The sequence below is a fragment of the Ranitomeya imitator genome, chromosome 10, assembly GCF_032444005.1.
Source record: "Ranitomeya imitator isolate aRanImi1 chromosome 10, aRanImi1.pri, whole genome shotgun sequence".
NCBI classification, from domain to species: Eukaryota; Metazoa; Chordata; class Amphibia; order Anura; family Dendrobatidae; genus Ranitomeya; species Ranitomeya imitator.
The window spans coordinates 23,477,215-23,498,686 of NC_091291.1; the positions used below are offsets into that span (position 1 = coordinate 23,477,215).

A 21,472-nucleotide genomic window follows, 5' to 3' on the forward strand; every position below is an offset into this window, starting at 1 on the left:
GCTGACTGTAGGCACTTTTAAATTGGTTCCAGGGTAACACGGCCAGCAGTGGCCTGGTCAGTGTAGTAGTTGTAGAAAGAAGGGACCGCAGACAGGCTTCGAAGGCCTAACATAACAAAAATGTCAAAACAATGGTATTGTCAGTGCCAGGCATTGAAGGATGTCAGCGGCTAGACTACACATTGGTGAAGCTGTGAGAGATAATTTTGCTAGTGGTAGAGCACTGTTTGAGCTGGGGGGGGAACTGTCTTGTGGCCGGCGGTACAGGCACAGGGCCCCTCATATTACAACGGTGTGTCTGACGTTGGGTGCGCACCACCACCGCCAGAGACACTTTATTGTACTATGAGGGACCCAGTGGCAGTGCCGTCGACCAAAAGCGGCCACACCCACCTCTTCAGACAAACAGCACTCTCAAGGGTCCAAGCGCAAAGTGGCGATAGCACGGCCCCGTGTGGGGAGTTTGGCCATTTCGTGAGGTGGAAACATGTCGTATGCTGGACAATCAGGTGAAGAAAATTACGAGATTGGAAAAGTCATTCAGAATAGTCCACAGGCAAGACCTTTTCATAGGAAAGCTAGGTGTCAGCCGGGCAGGGTGGGGCAAAAGATTTTGAAATCCAGTTGTGGTTCATTTTAATGAAGGTTAGATCATCTACATTTTGGGTAGCCAGACGAGTCCTTTTTTCTGTTAGTATTGAACCTGCAGCACTGAATACTCTTTCTGATAGGACACTAGCTGCCGGGCAAGCAAGCTCCTGCAATGCATATTCTGCCAATTCTGGCCAGGTGTCTAATTTGGATGCCCAGTAATCAAATGGGAATGACGGTTGAGGGAGAACGTCGATAAGGGATGAAAAATAGTTTGTAACCATACTGGACAAATGTTGTCTCCTGTCACTTTGAATTGATGCTGCAGTACCTGTCCTGTCTGCGGTCATAGAAAAATCACTCCACAACCTGGTCAGAAAACCCCTCTGTCCAACGCCACTTCTGATTTCTGCCCCTCTAACACCTCTGGTCTGCTGGCCCCTGGAGCTCGTGTGAGAACGATCACGGGCGCTGTGTGCAGGGAATGCCAGAAGCAAACGGTCAACAAGAGTTGATTGTTTTGTTGCTAATATTAGTTCCAAGTTCTCATGTGGCATAATATTTTGCAATTTGCCTTTATAGCGAGGATCAAGGAGGCAGGCCAACCAGTAATCGTCATCGTTCATCATTTTTGTAATGCGTGTGTCCCTTTTGAGGATACGCAAGGCATAATCCGCCATGTGGGCCAAAGTTCCCGTTGTCAAATCTGCGGTTGTGCTTGGTTGAGGGGCAGTTGCAGGCAAATCTACGTCACTTGTGTCCCTCAAAAAACCAGAACCCGGCCTTGCCACGCCACCAATTTCCCGTGCCCCCGGGAAAGCTTCCTCATTAAAAATATACTCATCCCCATCATCCTCCTCATCCTCCACCTCCTCTTCGCCCGGTACCTCGTCATGTACACTGCCCTGACCAGACAATCGCTGACTGTCATCAAGGCTTTCCTCTTCCTCTGGTGCAGACGCCTGATCCTTTATGTGCGTCAAACTTTGCATCAGCAGACGCATTAGGGGGATGCTCATGCTTATTATGGCGTTGTCTGCACTAACCAGCCGTGTGCATTCCTCAAAACACTGAAGGACTTGACACATGTCTTGAATCTTCGACCACTGCACACCTGACAACTCCATGTCTGCCATCCTACTGCCTGCCCGTGTATGTGTATCCTCCCACAAAAACATAACAGCCCGCCTCTGTTCGCACAGTCTCTGAAGCATGTGCAGTGTTGAGTTCCACCTTGTTGCAACGTCTATGATTAGGCGATGCTGGGGAAGGTTCAAAGAACGCTGATAGGTCTGCATACGGCTGGAGTGTACAGGCGAACGGCGGATATGTGCGCAAAGTCCACGCACTTTGAGGAGCAGGTCGGATAACCCCGGATAACTTTTCAGGAAGCACTGCACCACCAGGTTTAAGGTGTGAGCCAGGCAAGGAATGTGTTTCAGTTGGGAAAGGGAGATGGCAGCCATGAAATTCCTTCCGTTATCACTCACTACCTTGCCTGCCTCAAGATCTACAGTGCCCAGCCACGACTGCGTTTCTTGCTGCAAGAACTCGGACAGAACTTCCGCGGTGTGTCTATTGTCGCCCAAACACTTCATAGCCAATACAGCCTGCTGACGTATGCCAGTAGCTGCCCCATAATGGGAGACCTGGTGTGCAACAGTGGCAGGTGCGGATGGAGTGTTTGTGCGACTGCGGTCTGTGGACGAGCTCTTGCTTCTGCAGGAGGACGAGGAGGAGGAGGAGGAGGGGGTGCGAACGGCTACAGACAACTGTTTACTAGACCGTGGGCTAGGCAGAACTGTCCCAAACTTGCTGTCCCCTGTGGACCCTGAATCCACCACATTTACCCAGTGTGCCGTGATGGACACGTAACGTCCCTGGCCATGCCTACTGGTCCATGCATCTGTTGTCAGGTGCACCTTTGTGCTCACAGATTGCCTGAGTGCATGGACGATGCGCTCTTTAACATGCTGGTGGAGGGCTGGGATGGCTTTTCTGGAAAAAAAGTGTCGACTGGGTAGCTCGTAGCGTGGTACAGCGTAGTCTATCAGGTCTTTGAAAGCTTCGCTTTCAACTAACCGGTAGGGCATCATCTCTAACGAGATTAGTCTAGCTATGTGGGCGTTCAAACCCTGTGTACGCGGATGCGAGGCTAAGTATTTCCTTTTTCTAACCATAGTCTCATGTAGGGTGAGCTGGACTGGAGAGCTGGAGATCGTGGAACTAGCGGGGGTGCCGGTGGACATGGCAGACTGAGAGACGGTGGGAGATGGTATTGTTGCCGCCGGTGCCCTAGATGCAGTGTTTCCTACTACGAAACTGGTGATTCCCTGACCCTGACTGCTTTGGCCTGGCAAAGATACCTGCACAGATACAGCAGGTGGTGCGCTAAATGGTGGTCCTACACTGCCGGAAGGGATGTTGCGTTGATGACTAGCTTCATTGGCCGAGGGTGCAACAACCTTAAGGGACGTTTGGTAGTTAGTCCAAGCTTTCAAATGCATGGTGGTTAAATGTCTATGCATGCAACTAGTATTGAGACTTTTCAGATTCTGACCTCTGCTTAAGGAAGTAGAACATTTTTGACAGATGACTTTGCGCTGATCAATTGGATGTTGTTTAAAAAAATGCCAGACTGCACTCTTTCTAGCATCGGATACCTTTTCAGGCATTGCAGACTGAGCTTTAACCGGATGGCCACGCTGTCCTCCACCAGGTTTTGGCTTTGCCACGCGTTTTGGGCAAGATACGGGCCCGGCAGATGGAACCTGTGGCGATGTTGATGCCTGCTGCGGCCCCTCCTCCTCCTCTGCTTCAGAACTGCTGCCGCCTGCACCCTGTTCCCCCAATGGCTGCCAATCGGGGTCAAGAACTGGGTCATCTAATAACTCTTCTTGTACCTCCTGCGCAACTTCGTCTGTGTCACCGTGTCGTTCGGTGGTATAGCGTTCGTGATGGGGCAACATAGTCTCATCAGGGTCTGATTCTTGATCAGCACCCTGCGAGGGCAATGTTGTGGTCTGAGTCAAAGGACCAGCATAGTAGTCTGGCTGTGGCTGTGCGTCAGTGCACTCCATGTCAGATTCAATTTGTAATGGGCATGGACTGTTAACTGCTTCACTTTCTAAGCCAGGGACGGTATGTGTAAAGAGCTCCATGGAGTAACCCGTTGTGTCGCCTGCTGCATTCTTCTCTGTTGTTGTTTTTGCTGAAGAGGACAAGGAAGTGACTTGTCCCTGACCGTGAACATCCACTAACGACGCGCTGCTTTTACTTTTACCAGTTTCACGAGATGAGGCAAAAGAGCTAGAGGCTGAGTCAGCAAGATAAGCCAAAACTTGCTCTTGCTGCTCCGGCTTTAAAAGCGGTTTTCCTAATCCCAGAAAAGGGAGCGTTCGAGGCCTTGTGTAGCCGGACGACGAACCTGGCTCCACAGCTCCAGACTTAGGTGCAATATTTTTTCCCCCACGACCACCTGATGCTCCACCACTACCACTACCCTCATTACCAGCTGACAATGAACGCCCCCGGCCACGACCTCTTCCACTAGACTTCCTCATTGTTTTAAAAACGTAACCAAACTAACGTTATTTGTTGCAGTCACACAACTTACACGGTGAGCTATAACTTCAGTATGATTTAGCTACCCCTTTACAGGTTGGTGAGACCACAGCGAAAATCAGGCCCAATGTTACACACTCTTTTTTTGGTGGCTGCAAATTAGAGAGATGCCCCACACGCAGGACTGTCACTGAAGCACAAATGTTAATATTAATGTCACACTATTATTTTTTTTTTATTTTTATTTTTTTCAGGAACACTTTAGAAACCCCCCCAAAAAAAAAAAATAGATTTTTGCAGGGAGAATTTAGAAAACAAATGTAACAAACTATATGCTTTCTATGGGCCACTGAGTGAGAGATGACGCACACAGGAATCAGGAGTGGCACACAAGCCCAGAGGCCAATATTTTTCTACCAATGATTGATGGAGTTATTTTCTCTGGTAGATTTTGGAACCCAAATCAAGGAAAAAAAATGTAGGCTTTCTATGGACCACAATTGGAGAGAGAGAGAGAGAGAGATGGCACACCCAGGAGTCAAGACTGGCACACAAGCAGAAAGGCCAATATTAATCTCCCACTGTTTTTTTTTTTTTTTTTTTTTTTTTTTTTTTTTCAGGGAGACTTTAGAAAAAAAAATAATAAAAAAAATATGATTTTATCAGGAAGAATTTAGAAACCAAATAAAATAAAATGATTTTTTCAGGGAGAATTTATAAAACAAATAAAAACAAAAATAGGCGTTCTATGGCCCACTGACTGAGAGATGACGCACACAGGAGTCAGGAGTGGCACACAAACCCAGAGGCCAATATTTTTCTACCAATGATTGATGTAGTTATTTTCTCTGGTAGATTTTAGAACCCAAATCAAGGAAAAAAAATATAGGCTTTCTATGGACCACAATTGGAGAGAGAGAGAGAGAGAGAGAGAGAGAGAGAGAGAGAGAGAGATGGCACACCCAGGAGTCAAGACTGGCACACAAGCAGAAAGGCCAATATTAATCTCCCACTGTTTTTTTTGGTTGTTTTTTTTTTTTTTTTTTCAGGGAGACTTTAGAAAAAAAAATAATAAAAAAAATATGATTTTATCAGGAAGAATTTAGAAACCAAATAAAATAAAATGATTTTTTCAGGGAGAATTTATAAAACAAATAAAACCAAAAATAGGCGTTCTATGGCCCACTGACTGAGAGATGACGCACCCAGGAGTCAAGACTGGCACACAAGCAGAAAGGCCAATATTAATCTCCCACTGTTTTTTTTTTTTTTTTTCAGGGAGACTTTAGAAAAAAAAATAATAAAAAAAATATGATTTTATCAGGAAGAATTTAGAAACCAAATAAAATAAAATGATTTTTTCAGGGAGAATTTAGAAAACAAATAAAACCAAAAATAGGCGTTCTATGGCCCACTGACTGAGAGATGACGCACACAGGAGTCAGGAGTGGCACACAAACCCAGAGGCCAATATTTTTCTACCAATGATTGATGTAGTTATTTTCTCTGGTAGATTTTAGAACCCAAATCAAGGAAAAAAAATATAGGCTTTCTATGGACCACAATTGGAGAGAGAGAGAGAGAGAGAGAGAGAGAGAGAGAGATGGCACACCCAGGAGTCAAGACTGGCACACAAGCAGAAAGGCCAATATTAATCTCCCACTGTTTTTTTGGTTGTTTTTTTTTTTTTTTTTTCAGGGAGACTTTAGAAATAAAAATAATAAAAAAAATATGATTTTATCAGGAAGAATTTAGAAACCAAATAAAATAAAATGATTTTTTCAGGGAGAATTTAGAAAACAAATAAAACCAAAAATAGGCGTTCTATGGCCCACTGACTGAGAGAGAGAGAGAGAGATGGAACGCTTAGTACTGGCACACAAGCCCAAAGGGCAATATTAATCTTTCTTTTTTTTTTTCCAGGGAGAATTTCTAAAACCCAAAAAAAAAATAAAATAGGCTTTCTATGGCCCACTATTTGTGAGAGAGATGGGACGCTCAGGACTGGCACAGATGGCACGCTCAGGACTGGCACAGAAGCCCAGAGGCCAATATTAATCTCCCTTTTTTTCTGGGAGAATTTATAAAACCAAAAAAATATTTAAATAGGCTTTCTATGGCCCACTATTTGTGAGAGAGATGGCACGCTCAGGACTGGCACAGATGGCACGCTCACAACTGGCACACAAGCCCAGAGGCCAATATTAATCTCCCTTTTTTCAGGGAAAATTTATAAAACAAAAAAAAAAATTAAATAGGCTTTCTATGGCCCACTATTTGTGAGAGAGATGGCACGCTCAGGGCTGGCACAGATGGCACGCTCAGGACTGGCACACAAGCCCAGAGGCCAATATTAATCTCCCTTTTTTTCAGGGAGAATTTATAAAACCCCCAAAAAAAATAAAATAGGCTTTCTATGGCCCACTATTTGTGAGAGAGATGGGACGCTCAGGACTGGCACAGATGGCACGCTCAGGACTGGCACAGAAGCCCAGAGGCCAATATTAATCTCCCTTTTTTTCTGGGAGAATTTATAAAACCAAAAAAATATTTAAATAGGCTTTCTATGGCCCACTATTTGTGAGAGAGATGGCACGCTCAGGACTGGCACAGATGGCACGCTCACAACTGGCACACAAGCCCAGAGGCCAATATTAATCTCCCTTTTTTCAGGGAGAATTTCTAAAACCCAAAAAAAAAATAAAATAGGCTTTCTATGGCCCACTATTTGTGAGAGAGATGGGACGCTCAGGACTGGCACAGATGGCACGCTCAGGACTGGCACAGAAGCCCAGAGGCCAATATTAATCTCCCTTTTTTTCTGGGAGAATTTATAAAACCAAAAAAATATTTAAATAGGCTTTCTATGGCCCACTATTTGTGAGAGAGATGGCACGCTCAGGACTGGCACAGATGGCACGCTCACAACTGGCACACAAGCCCAGAGGCCAATATTAATCTCCCTTTTTTCAGGGAAAATTTATAAAACAAAAAAAAAAATTAAATAGGCTTTCTATGGCCCACTATTTGTGAGAGAGATGGCACGCTCAGGGCTGGCACAGATGGCACGCTCAGGACTGGCACACAAGCCCAGAGGCCAATATTAATCTCCCTTTTTTTCAGGGAGAATTTATAAAACCCCCAAAAAAAATAAAATAGGCTTTCTATGGCCCACTATTTGTGAGAGAGATGGGACGCTCAGGACTGGCACAGATGGCACGCTCAGGACTGGCACAGAAGCCCAGAGGCCAATATTAATCTCCCTTTTTTTCTGGGAGAATTTATAAAACCAAAAAAATATTTAAATAGGCTTTCTATGGCCCACTATTTGTGAGAGAGATGGCACGCTCAGGACTGGCACAGATGGCACGCTCACAACTGGCACACAAGCCCAGAGGCCAATATTAATCTCCCTTTTTTCAGGGAGAATTTCTAAAACCCAAAAAAAAAATAAAATAGGCTTTCTATGGCCCACTATTTGTGAGAGAGATGGGACGCTCAGGACTGGCACAGATGGCACGCTCAGGACTGGCACAGAAGCCCAGAGGCCAATATTAATCTCCCTTTTTTTCTGGGAGAATTTATAAAACCAAAAAAATATTTAAATAGGCTTTCTATGGCCCACTATTTGTGAGAGAGATGGCACGCTCAGGACTGGCACAGATGGCACGCTCACAACTGGCACACAAGCCCAGAGGCCAATATTAATCTCCCTTTTTTCAGGGAGAATTTCTAAAACCCAAAAAAAAAATAAAATAGGCTTTCTATGGCCCACTATTTGTGAGAGAGATGGGACGCTCAGGACTGGCACAGATGGCACGCTCAGGACTGGCACAGAAGCCCAGAGGCCAATATTAATCTCCCTTTTTTTCTGGGAGAATTTATAAAACCAAAAAAATATTTAAATAGGCTTTCTATGGCCCACTATTTGTGAGAGAGATGGCACGCTCAGGACTGGCACAGATGGCACGCTCACAACTGGCACACAAGCCCAGAGGCCAATATTAATCTCCCTTTTTTCAGGGAAAATTGATAAAACAAAAAAAAAAATTAAATAGGCTTTCTATGGCCCACTATTTGTGAGAGAGATGGCACGCTCAGGGCTGGCACAGATGGCACGCTCAGGACTGGCACACAAGCCCAGAGGCCAATATTAATCTCCCTTTTTTTCTGGGAGAATTTATAAAACCAAAAAAATATTTAAATAGGCTTTCTATGGCCCACTATTTGTGAGAGAGATGGCACGCTCAGGACTGGCACAGATGGCACGCTCACAACTGGCACACAAGCCCAGAGGCCAATATTAATCTCCCTTTTTTCAGGGAAAATTTATAAAACAAAAAAAAAAATTAAATAGGCTTTCTATGGCCCACTATTTGTGAGAGAGATGGCACGCTCAGGGCTGGCACAGATGGCACGCTCAGGACTGGCACACAAGCCCAGAGGCCAATATTAATCTCCCTTTTTTTCAGGGAGAATTTATAAAACCAAAAAAAAAAATAAATAGGCTTTCTATGGCCCACTATTTGTGAGAGAGATGGCACGCCTAGGGCTGGCACAGATGGCACGCTCAGGACTGGCACACAAGCCCAGAGGCCAATATTAATCTCCCTTTTTTTCAGGGAGAATTTATAAAACCCCAAAAAAAATAAAATAGGCTTTCTATGGCCCACTATTTGTGAGAGAGATGGCACACTCAGGACTGGCACACAAGCCCAAAGGCCAATATTAATCTCCCACTGTATTTTTATCAGGGAGAATTTATACACCCCACAAAAAAAAATACAGAAAAATGAAAAGGCTTTCTATGGCCCACTATGTGAGAGAGATGGCACACACAGGGATGGCACTCTAGCAGAAATGCCAAATTGCCAATCTTAATCTCCCACCAAAAAAAAAAAAAAAAAAAAAACAGGGAATGTCCTACAATTACTATCTCCCTGCCTGCAGTAATCTCAGCCAGGTATGGCAGGCAGCTACTATCTCCCTGCCTGCAGTAATCTCAGCCAGGTATGGCAGGCAGCAATAAGGAGTGGACTGATGCACAAATGAAATAAAAAGTGTGGACAAACAAAAAAGATAGCTGTGCAGAAAGGAAGGAACAAGAGGATTTGTGCTTTGAAAAAAGCAGTTGGTTTGCACAGCGGCGTACACACAGCAATGCAGCTATCAGGGAGCCTTCTAGGGCAGCCCAATGAGCTACAGCGCTGAGGGGAAAAAAAAAAAACAAAAAACTTCCACTGTCCCTGCACACCGAGGGTGGTGTTGGACAGTGCAAATCGCTGCAGCACAAGCGGTTTTGTGGTTAATGGACCCTGCCTAACGCTATCCCTGCTTCTGACAAAGCGGCAGCAACCTCTCCCTAAGCTCAGATCAGCAGCAGTAAGATGGCGGTCGGCGGGAACGCCTCTTTATAGCCCCTGTGACGTCGCAGACAGCAAGCCAATCACTGCAATGCCCTTCTCTAAGATGGTGGGGACCAGGACCTATGTCATCACGCTGCCCACACTCTGCGTTTACCTTCATTGGCTGAGAAATGGCGCTTTTCGCGTCATTGAAACGCGACTTTGGCGCGAAAGTCGCGTACCGCATGGCCGACCCCGCACAGGGGTCGGATCGGGTTTCATGAAACCCCGACTTAGCCAAAAGTCGGCGACTTTTGAAAATGTTCGACCCGTTTCGCTCAACCCTACTCAACACTAATGATGATTCAAAATAAAGTTTACTTACAGTACAGGAAACCTGACATGTCCAGAAATGTTATTTACGTACAGAAATAAGCTTAAGATGCAGATAAATAGCATATAAATTTTATGTGAACAGCGTATTGGCCACAGGGAGAAAATGAGCAGCAGCACTCAATGTCAGACAGCAGCTGCAAAAGCAAAGACATTTTTTGGGTGCATAAAAAGAGAGAAAACTCCGTGATCCTAGTGTATTAGTACCTCTCTATAAATCAGTCATAAGGCCACTTCTTGAATAGAGTTAACATTTTGGGCTCCACATTTTAAAAAGGGTTTTTGGAAGTTAGAGTCAGTTCAAAGGCGACAACTACATTATTACAAGGGATGGAGGCTTCTTATATGATGAGAGGTTGGAAAAGATCTTATACTGTCAATTGCCAACAAGTAAATACAATTTATCATCAGAGAATTATGTCTTATTTAAATTACTCATTTGTATTACATATTTTTGATAATGTTGGAGATATGTAAAAAAATTATAGTTTTCATATTCGTCATTGAGAAAAAAAATCATAAAAACTTTTCTAAATATGAAGTGCATTAATATTGATGAAATTATTACATTACCTTTGTGTATTAATAATCAATTGATTAATAAAGTATATAACTCATTCTATTTTCTGTTACTTTACAGCTTGAGAAATCCACGCACATCATCGTCAAAGGTCGACATCTGGGTGCGGATTATCAATATGAGAATGTAAAATAAGAAAAATCGAAACAACATTCCAATTTTTAACTTCAAAATAAAAAAAAGAGAAAAATCGCGGATCGCTCTCACAACATTAAGGAGCAGTTGAAACTTAGGTAGCATTGCAATGGGGATAAATTGAACACCTTTAAAAAATATATTTTTACACGTTAGTGGTTACACTATATTCCAAAGTGCAATCTTTATTCCTTCATTCATTTTCAGACCCCTATTTACAAATGGCTGCCTTCTCCGAAATTTAGAATTTTCTATAATGGTGAACCACTGGCCGGATGGGAGGTCTGCATTTTAGAGTTGCTGTTGTCTGCACTAGCTCTCATGTATGTGTACAGCTTCATTAAATTATTAATCCTGCAATTCATGTATAATAAAATGTGTATATATTCAAATGTGGCTTGGATTACATTTTTTTTTTTATGTAACCACAATGTCCAGACTTAAAGGGAATCTGTCAGAATGTTTTTGCTATATAATCTGAGAGCAGCATAATGTACGGTAAGAAAACCTGATTCCAGGGATGTATCATGTATAGGACTGCCTCATGGAGTTTTCATAGATTCCTTATTTTGTCTGATGTAGATGTAGGAGAGCTGAGACTTTAGGACTATCTATAACCCCGCCCACACCCCTGATTGGCAGCTTCCTGTCTACACTGTGAATTCAGTTGGGGGCGGGGTTACACAGAATAGCTGGACTGGGCTGCACGTGAGAACTAGTCCTCTATTGATAATCTCCAGGGTTGTATTGAAACTACAACACATAGCTTATTAAAAGACACAGCCCTGGTATCAGACTCTCTTCCCATATATTATGCCGTTCTCAGATTAAATAGCAAAAACCTTCTTTAAGCGTCCCTTTAATTCTAATGGTACATTTACATGGGGGCTCTCTACTTCACAATTACTGCATTGTGTTAATGTACTCAGCATCTAAAAATTCCATGAGCTGAACGCTTAAGGGCCAATTCATTAAGACTGGCCTCCCCTTGACTCCAACAGTACAAATTGCAGCATGGCATGGCAGCAATCCGCCAGGCGTGAGGTATCAAGGTCTCGGACGGCATTTACAGCTTTCCAATGAACGTCAAAGTAAGACGAGATTGGTGAGGGATCGGTGTAGGGACCATTTGCTGTTAGCCCTGACATCACATGAAACACCTCTACCTACTTTTTTTTTGTAAAAAAACAATAATAGTTTTTTGTTAAAAAAAAAAAATACTTTACTGCTCATTTTACTAAGTGTGATGCCGGTCATGGAATACGTTTTGACATCACAATGCCATTCACCTTCACATATTATAGCCAATTTCAGCACATTGACAGATACAATGAATATGTAACAATGAGCAGATAGCGTGTGACATCAGGAAATTACATTATATTAGAGGTCAGTAGTTGCAGATATACCAAATATCAACGTTATCTCTGCTTGTAGATCTGTAGTTTATATTCAGTTGCTAGACTTATGCTTATAATGAATGAATAATTACAAGCATGTCCCACAATTACAATGAGAAACAACTCAATTTTTGGTGTCTAACATTTCAGGAAGAATCTTGGTGGTTTCCTGAAATGCCCAACATCCTCTGCTGTAATTTAATATTTTTTTTTAAATTAAAACAGAAACTGATGCATTTTCAATTATAAGTCACCCACTTAGTGAGAGCACCGCACCTTGCTGACTGAAAGCTGGTGTGTTTTCATTGACCAGTCTCGCACTTAGTGAGAGCACCTCACCTTGTTGACTGAAAGCTGGTGTGTTTTCATTGACCAGTCTCCCACTTAGTGAGAGCACCTCACCTAGTTGACTGAAAACTGGTGTGTTTTCATTGACTAGTCTCCCACTTAGCGAGAGCACCTCACCTTGTTGACTGAAAGTTGGTGTGTTTTCATTGACCAGTCTCCCACTTAGTGAGAGCACCACACCTTGTTGACTGAAAGCTGGTGTGTTTTCATTGACTAGTCTCCCACTTAGTGAGAGCACCTCACCTTGTTGACTGAAAGCTGGTGTGTTTTCATTGACCAGTCTCCCACTCAGTGAGAGCACCGCACCTTGTTGACTGAAAGCTGGTGTGCTTTCATTGACTAGTCTCCCACTTAGTGAGCGCACTGCATGTTGTTGACTGAAAGCTGGTGTGTTTTCATTGACCAGTCTCCCACTTAGTGAGAGCATCGCACCTTGTTGACTGAAAGCTGATGTGTTTTCACTGACCACTCTCCCACTTAATGAGAGCACTGCACCTAGTTGACTGAAAGCTGGTGTGTTTTCATCGACCAGTCTCCCACTTAGTGAGAGCACCGCCACAGCACCTTGTTGACTGAAAGCTGGTGTGTTTTCATTGACCACTCTCCCACTTTGTGAGAGCATCGCACCTTGTTGACTGAAAGTTGGTGTGTTTTCATTGACCAGTCTCCCACTTTGTGAGAGCACCGCACCTTGTTGACTGAAAGCTTGTGCAGGTTGATGGACTCTTTTGTAAATCAGGTGGTTAGAGTTAGAATATGAAAAAGTTATATACAACAAATATAGTTTAAACAGAGTTCCAGAGTTAGGTTGTTCGCTCACCTGAACATGTTGTCAGGGATGGACATATCATTGGTGCAATCTGTGTGGCCGCCCAGGGACCTAGACATAAGGGGTCCTATTTCTATCTGCAAATTAGTTGCACTTTTGTATTTTTAGGAGCTCTTGAGCTGCAAAGGGCCCATATATTGTTCTTGCACTGGGGCCCTTTTCTGTTGTGTCCACCAGTGCATGTTGTGTGAGGTACAACTGCAAGAAGATTGATGTAGAGTCCAATTGCTGCTGCTCCAGTTTGACTCACACCAAATGGAGAGACAACATAATAAGTAAAGGATATAGGAGTGCTAGGGATCCCTGGCACTGCTGATGACAAAGGTTAATCCAGTCGATAAGTACAAAAACTTCCAATTTAATACAACACATTTTGGAGTAGAATCTACCCCCTACCCAATCTTTTTTTACCTAGCACTTCTCTTTCTTATTCTTAAACCTTTAGAGAAATGTTTTCTGGTGCGATTAACAAATATTGAATTGCATGGTCCTAATGGCCAGAGCTGTGGATCAATGTAAAAGGCTGAGACCTTTAATTTTAAAAACACATTCCAAAATGTGAAGGATTGCAGTAGTAGTACGTAGTAGAGAGGTGATCAAGGCTAGAGATGAGAGAAGTTGTTCACAAAACATTTGATTTATGTTTGGATTCCCGAGCATTTTCCTCAAAATCGGCAAAATTCTGCCAAAGTTCGGTAAATGATCACGTTTCCACTAAGGCTGTGTGCACACTGCAGCTCTGATCGACAGCAACGTTAATGCTGGTAAGATCGCTACCATTGGTTAGAGCACTGTGGGGTCACACTGGCAGATGTCACCATGACCACACAGTTGTGACTGTGACTTGCTGTAAAAAGCATACCACTGGTCACAGGCATTGTCTGATGAGAGACTACTACTCCCATCAACCTATGCCTGCTGTCGCTGATAACAGCGGGAGCAGGCGGCGACTGATGAATGTAGTTATGTTGTGAATTCAGCTTTTGGGCTCCCTCCGGTGGTTGTAGAGGGTAATGCAGTTGTGCCTGGACTGCAGGATTGGACAGGTGTATCTACTAATTGCAAAACTGACTGGGGTATATAGCTTTGCAGGACTCTTTAGTCCCTGCCAGTTGTCCATTGTTTTTGGAGGATTCACATCCCTTCTGGTCTCTCCTGTTCGCTGTGCTTTTCTTCAAAGATAAGTCCTGGCTTTGTTTTTGCTGTCCACCTGCTGTGGACCTTATAGTTCTGTGCATTTTCATGTTTTTGTCTTGTCCAGCTTGGTCTGTAAAGTATTTTTTGCAGCCTTGCTGTGTCTCTGGAGATGCAGATATACCCTCCATGTCTTTAGTCAGATGTGGTGTTTTGTATTTTCTGTGGTGGATATTTTCTAGTGTTTTAATACTGACCGCATAGTACTCTGTTCTATTCTTTCTATTTAGCTAGTATGGCCTCCTATGCTAAATCCTGATTTCATGTCTGCGTATGTTTTTTCCCTCTCCTCTCACAGTCATTATATGTGGGGGGCTGTCTGTCCTTTGGGGATTTTCTCTGAGGCAAGATAGGTTTCCTGTTTCTGTCTTTAGGGGTAGTTAGTTTCTTAGGCTGTGCCGAGGGGTCTAGGGAGTGTTAGGTACCCCCCACGGCTACTTCTAGTTGCGCTGCTAGGTTCTGGGTTTGCGGTCAGTACAGGGGCCACCTTCTCCAAAGTGCGTCTCATGCTGCTCCAAGGCCACCAGATCATAACAAGTTATCAGCCTGCGCCTGTACTCAAAGTAATAAAAAAATAGTTAAAATATAGAAACATATTGAAATAAAAACTAAAACACAGATTAGCTTTTTCTACTGCAGCTGCAGGTTGCTACTTTTAGGCTTGGGAAGACCTATATCCATGGCCTCTTACCACCTTGAGAATACCAGCCCCCAGCTGTCAGCTTTAGCTTGTCTGGTTGTCAAAAATGTGGGGAACCCCACGTCTTTTAAAAAAAATTTTTTAATTACGGTAAATAATTAAAAAAACAGAATTGGGATCTCTCTATTCTTGATAATCAACCTTGCTAAAGCTGACAGCTGAAGGTCGCAGCCCGTGGCTGTCAGTTTTACCTGGCTGGTTATCAAAATTACAGGGGAACTCATGTAATTGTTTTAAAACTATTATTTAAAGCACAATTGATGCCACTTCTCCTTGTTTTTTACCTTGATTGGAGCTGTTTTGGCAGCTTTTGCCCCCCTGAAGGTTATCTAGGCATTTGGTTTTGCAACCCATTGAATTCAATGATGTTTGGCTATGTTCGGCGAACATCGGGGAAGTTCGACGAGCATAGCAGAACCGAACCTTAAAAGGTTCGCTCATCTCTAATCAAGACCAAGAAGTGGGGGTGGTAGGCAACATCATGTCATGGAATGTTCTGCAGAAAAAAGTACGCGTGCAACCTTTAGACCTTAGGAAGGGAAGTTTACGCAGAAATACTGAAAACTCAAATTAGGGCATGAGTAAGAAAATTCAAGCATACAAGGAACTGGGTCATCATTCTTTCAAAACAGCTTAACCACAACAAAATATGGAGTTTGACATTTTTAGAGACTGCTAACTGGGGACTAGTGGAAGAAAGAAAGCCCTGGTCAAGACATTGACCTTTAAAGTTATTACAAGATGGAAAGCGTTGATGAACATAGTCACATTTAGTGTTGAGAAAGTGAGTCATCGGGCTACACCTGTTGCTGAACATCTCGGAGGACACATTTAGGGATAAATTACAGAAAAAAATTAAAAGGTAAGTGAGGACACATTTGCATATCAGGTGGTGAGTGAATTAAATAGCAATGACGGAAATTTTTCAGTAGTTGTTGATTGGCCAAATGGAAATTTTCAGTTGATCAGGAGAACAGATTTCTCACAATCCTTTGGAGTAGTTTTCTCTGATCAGGTAAAACAAATATTGAAATGTTTGGTCAAAATTATCAGAGATGTGTATAATGGTAAAATGCTGAAGAACGTCACCCTAACTTGGAAGTCTTGTGGCAGCAACGTGTAGTGAGGGGGTGATCATTGCCAGATGTAGCGGGGAGGCAGCATCATGCTGTAGGATGTTCTGCAGAAAATTAATTTAACCATGAGGAAGTAAGGTTCTTTAGAAATACTGAAGAGTCACATGAAGTCTTGTGTGAGAAACAAGAAGTTGGATTAAAACAAGGTCATGACCCTCGGAATTTCTCAAGTTAACACTACAAAGAGAGAAATATGATGGATCTTCCCAGTTCTACCGAATATTTCATTGATAGCACAGCTGGTTTGCTTTGGTGGTGAGAAGCCTTTTCTCAAACCCAGCTTTGGAATTCAGTTTCTGTTTTTGGTGTTTTCATAGACCTTCTGAGCACTAGAGGCTCTCCTCTAAGTTCTCGCTTCTGTTCCTTTGTGCAAATGCCACTGGCCCAATTCAGATTACATGAGAGAAGTCATTACCAGAATGTACGTCTACGTACCTATGTGGCCATACTGTGGTCATACTGCCTTCTGCTATATTGATATAGAATCTAGTCAAGTCGATCAAAAGTGGGGCGCACAAAATGCGAGGATGGTGCTCAAAGGAAAATGAGGTAATATTGTAGAACGATGACATTTGTGTTGGGATTATGTAATTCAGTACCACAATGGACATAGAAGTCAGAGCACATACAGTGACCTGACAATAACCCAAAAACATAGAACGAGCTCTGAGACGTGGGAACTCTGCTGACCGCAATCCCTAATCCTCTCCAACCACACTAAAGGCAGCCGTGGATTGCGCCTAACGTTCCCTATGCAACTCGGCACAGCCTGAGAAACTAGCTAGCCTGAAGATAGAAAATAAGCCTACCTTGCCTCAGAGAAATACCCCAAAGGAAAAGGCAGCCCCCCACATATAATGACTGTGAGTTAAGATGAAAAGACAAACGTAGAGATGAAATAGATTTAGCAAAGTGAGGCCCGACTTTCTGAACAGAGCGAGGATAGGAAAGGTAACTTTGCGGTCAACACAAAACCCTACAAACAACCACGCAAAGGGGGCAAAAAGACCCTCCGTACCGACTAACGGCACGGAGGTACACCCTCTGCGTCCCAGAGCTTCCAGCAAGCAAGAAAAACCAAATAAGCAAGCTGGACAGAAAAAACAGCAAACAAAAATAACAAAAGCGGAACTTAGCTATGCAGAGCAGCAGGCCACAGGAACGATCCAGGAGGAAGCAAGTCCAATACTAGAACATTGACTGGAGGCCAGGATCAAAGCACTAGGTGGAGTTAAATAGAGCAGCACCTAACGACTTCACCACAACACCTGAGGAAGGAAACTCAGAAGCCGCAGTACCACTTTCCTCCACCAACGAAAGCTCATAGAGAGAATCAGCCGAAGTACCACTTGTGACCACAGGAGGGAGCTCTGCCACAGAATTCACAACACCTTTGGCACTCAATAAATCGCAAAGAAGTTCTATTTCAAAATAACTTTCAATTTTAATTTACCGCCGACATAATAGGATATATATATATATAAAAGTCCATCCAACGTTTCAGCATTATTGCCTTTATTAAAGGTATCTGTAAGGGGTATCTCTCACTATCTAAGGTATACTCACCTTGCAGAGCACCTTTCCGATCCCTCGACTTCTCAAAGTCAACTGTCTTGTCTTTACAGCACCTTCTGATCGCTGTTACTTTGCCGATGGCCCGGGAGAGTTATGTGCATACAAAGTTACGACCCACATTGTTTTGTCATGCTCAAAAAACAACCAAAATTAAATTTTGAAATGTTTGCATTCACATCAAACCGCATTACTTCTTTCTCTTACGTTTGTGCCAATTCTTGACGAGATCAACATCAGCAGCGCAGGATACTTTTTTTATGTACTACTACTACTAATCTTCAAGTTGGATTATCCGACCCAAGGTGCAGCAGAAGCTGGATCTCCATTCATCTATGGTAGTTTAGTGTTGAGTCAGAAAAGCTGCCTTGTATCACCGATTTTGCTACCCGAATAAAACGCTATGGAGCTACCTTGTTCCCTAGCCTCTTCTCTATCCTTTTATTTATAGGATACACCTAAAATTATATAGCAGTCTTAAAAACAAAGCAAATACGACGACAGATCCAGAAACTCCAGTGTCATCAGGGATGGATTTATTGTCATTTTAAATATTTTTTCTATGGACATTTTCATATTCGCTAGTGTCAGTTGATTCTACAATAGCGGTGTCTCCAGGCAAAACGGGCTGAAAGAGAAAACAAGATACTGTTATTACTATATACAGTGGGGCAAAAAAGTATTTAGTCAGTCAGCAATAGTGCAAGTTCCACCACTTAAAAAGATGAGAGGCGTCTGTAATTTACATCATAGGTAGACCTCAACTATGGGAGACAAACTGAGAAAAAAAATCCCGAAAATCACATTGTCTGTTTTTTTAACATTTTTTTTGCATATTATGGTGGAAAATAAGTATTTGGTCAGAAACAAACAATCAAGATTTCTGGCTCTCACAGACCTGTAACTTCTTCTTTAAGAGTCTCCTCTTTCCTCCACTCATTACCTGTAGTAATGGCACCTGTTTAAACTTGTTATCAGTATAAAAAGACACCTGTGCACACCCTCAAACAGTCTGACTCCAAACTCCACTATGGTGAAGACTAAAAAGCTGTCAAAGGACACCAGAAACAAAATTGTAGCCCTGCACCAGGCTGGGAAGACTGAATCTGCAATAGCCAACCAGCTTGGAGTGAAGAAATCAACAGTGGGAGCAATAATTAGAAAATGGAAGACATACAAGACCACTGATAATCTCCCTCGATCTGGGGCTCCACGCAAAATCCCACCCCGTGGGGTCAGAATGATCACAAGAACGGTGAGCAAAAATCCCAGAACCACGCAGGGGGACCTAGTGAATGAACTGCAGAGAGCTGGGACCAATGTAACAAGGCCTACCATAAGTAACACACTACGCCACCATGGACTCAGATCCTGCAGTGCCAGGCGTGTCCCACTGCTTAAGCCAGTACATGTCCGGGCCCGTCTGAAGTTTGCTAGAGAGCATTTGGATGATCCAGAGGAGTTTTGGGAGAATGTCCTATGGTCTGATGAAACCAAACTGGAACTGTTTGGTAGAGACACAACTTGTCGTGTTTGGAGGAAAAAGAATACTGAGTTGCATCCATCAAACACCATACCTACTGTAAAGCATGGTGGTGGAAACATCATGCTTTGGGGCTGTTTCTCTGCAAAGGGGCCAGGACGACTGATCCGGGTACATGAAAGAATGAATGGGGCCATGTATCGTGAGATTTTGAGTGCAAACCTCCTTCCATCAGCAAGGGCATTGAAGATGAAACGTGGCTGGGTCTTTCAATATGACAATGATCCAAAGCACACCGCCAGGGCAACGAAGGAGTGGCTTCGTAAGAAGCATTTCAAGGTCTTGGAGTGGCCTAGCCAGTCTCCAGATCTCAACCCTATAGAAAACCTTTGGAGGGAGTTGAAAGTCCGTGTTGCCAAGCGAAAAGCCAAAAACATCACTGCTCTAGAGGAGATCTGCATGGAGGAATGGGCCAACATACCAACAACAGTGTGTGGCAACCTTGTGAAGACTTACAGAAAACGTTTGACCTCTGTCATTGCCAACAAAGGATATATTACAAAGTATTGAGATGAAATTTTGTTTCTGACCAAATACTTATTTTCCACCATAATATGCAAATAAAATGTTAAAAAAAACAGACAATGTGATTTTCTGGATTTTTTTTTCTCAGTTTGTCTCCCATAGTTGAGGTCTACCTATGATGTAAATTACAGACGCCTCTCATCTTTTTAAGTGGTGGAACTTGCACTATTGCTGACTGACTAAATACTTTTTTGCCCCACTGTATATATATATATGTATATATATATATATATACATATATATATATACAGTATTTATGATATTCAACATTAAATATGCAGCACCAAGAATGGAAAGTCATGCAATCGATATCACAGGATGGATACACATGTTACTGATCTGTAAATGATAGAAAAAAAAACTTAAAACATCTGTTTTTATTCAGTTTAGCCAAATGCTATAATCCAGACATTTTCAGCCTCCGTTACTATCACTGGGGTCCTTAATGGTTGTTTGAGGAAGGTTTTACTGCTGAATGCACTTGGGAAAATCATCAAGATCCACTGCTGGCAGCTGCTTTTGCTGTTGGCCATCAATGATGTCCCAGATGTGTTGGATGGAAGACAAGTTCTGAGATGGTATACAGGATCATAAAGGGCAATGTAGAATACTCTCTATGTCAGAAATGGAGGCAGAGTAGAGCTATACTGGCGGGATGCAGCTAAGAGAAACTGTATTGCACATGATCAACTACTGCAGGGCAGTTCCATATGCAACTGGAGTGTGAATAAAGCCTAGAGGAGCAACCTTAGAGGGATTATGTGTGTAAAGCGAGGCAGATTTATAATACATTTTATTGGTACAAATGAATAAATGTATAAGTACATTATTATTTGGGGAATAGCCTATTAAGTCTCGTTATTCGAGACAGTCTTACAAAAACCATGAATGTTGAAAAGTATATTTTCTAATCGTTCCTTTTCTTAATTTTAAGCAGCTATTTGCACATGGTTTGATATGGTCAGCATTTGTCGATCTGCATTCCTAAGTGAAACTTGGCTGTGGGCATTAATATATATATATATATATATATATATATATATATATATATATTCCTGCCTGGCTTTATTCTATAGTGGGTATGAGTGAGTGACTATTGATCTACTTCTATTGAGAAGTAAGGGCAACCTCTTAGTTTACCCTTGGGGTTGGGTTTATCTGAGATCTTCATTTTTTCTGTGACCTAAATTCATGTAGTTAGCCAATGCCCCTCATTTTATGGTGGAACTCAGTAACGTAAATGATGTTACGACCCCAAACATTTGGGGAGATGCGTGGGCAATTTTCAGGTATTATCAACAGAACATGTGCAAAAACTCTGACAATCGAACACACATGTGGACAGGTACGAAGGATTGTAACATCATCGGCATCCCTCACCTCTGATATTATTGATGTCATATAAGACAGGACTGAGCCAATCACATGGTCAGACAGCAATCACATTCTTAATCTCCAGATTAAAATATATAAGCTTTAGAGAGAACTACAGGGTGGGCCATTAATATGGATACACCTGGGTGGGCCATTTATAAAGTTGCATCCAAAATGGCCGACTTCAAAATGGCCACTATGGTCACTCACCACCCATCTTGAAAAGTTTTCTCCCTCACACAT

General features: G+C 42.8%; 2 protein-coding genes across 3 annotated transcripts in view; one reads left to right on the forward strand and one right to left on the reverse strand.

Annotated features, from left to right (window-relative positions):
- LOC138651300 (myelin-associated glycoprotein-like) overlaps window positions 1–11,004 on the forward strand; it is a 34,522-nt gene extending 23,518 nt beyond the window's left edge. Inside the window, exon 10 of one of the 2 annotated variants that reach the window (XM_069741388.1) lies at window positions 10,534–11,003. In XM_069741388.1, coding sequence (XP_069597489.1) covers window positions 10,534–10,608 — 75 coding nt within the window. In that variant the 3' untranslated portion in view covers window positions 10,609–11,003. Of the gene's footprint in view, window positions 1–10,533 lie in introns of both variants that reach the window. The other variant, XM_069741389.1, reaches the window with a different exon arrangement.
- A 7,297-nt stretch (window positions 11,005–18,301) lies between these two features.
- The window catches only part of LOC138651293 (myelin-associated glycoprotein-like), a 34,708-nt gene continuing 31,537 nt past the window's right edge, over window positions 18,302–21,472 (reverse strand). The window contains exon 9 of the mRNA XM_069741383.1: window positions 18,302–18,415. Within this exon, the coding sequence (XP_069597484.1) occupies window positions 18,335–18,415 (81 nt within the window). The 3' untranslated portion in view covers window positions 18,302–18,334. The remainder of the gene's footprint in view (window positions 18,416–21,472) is intronic.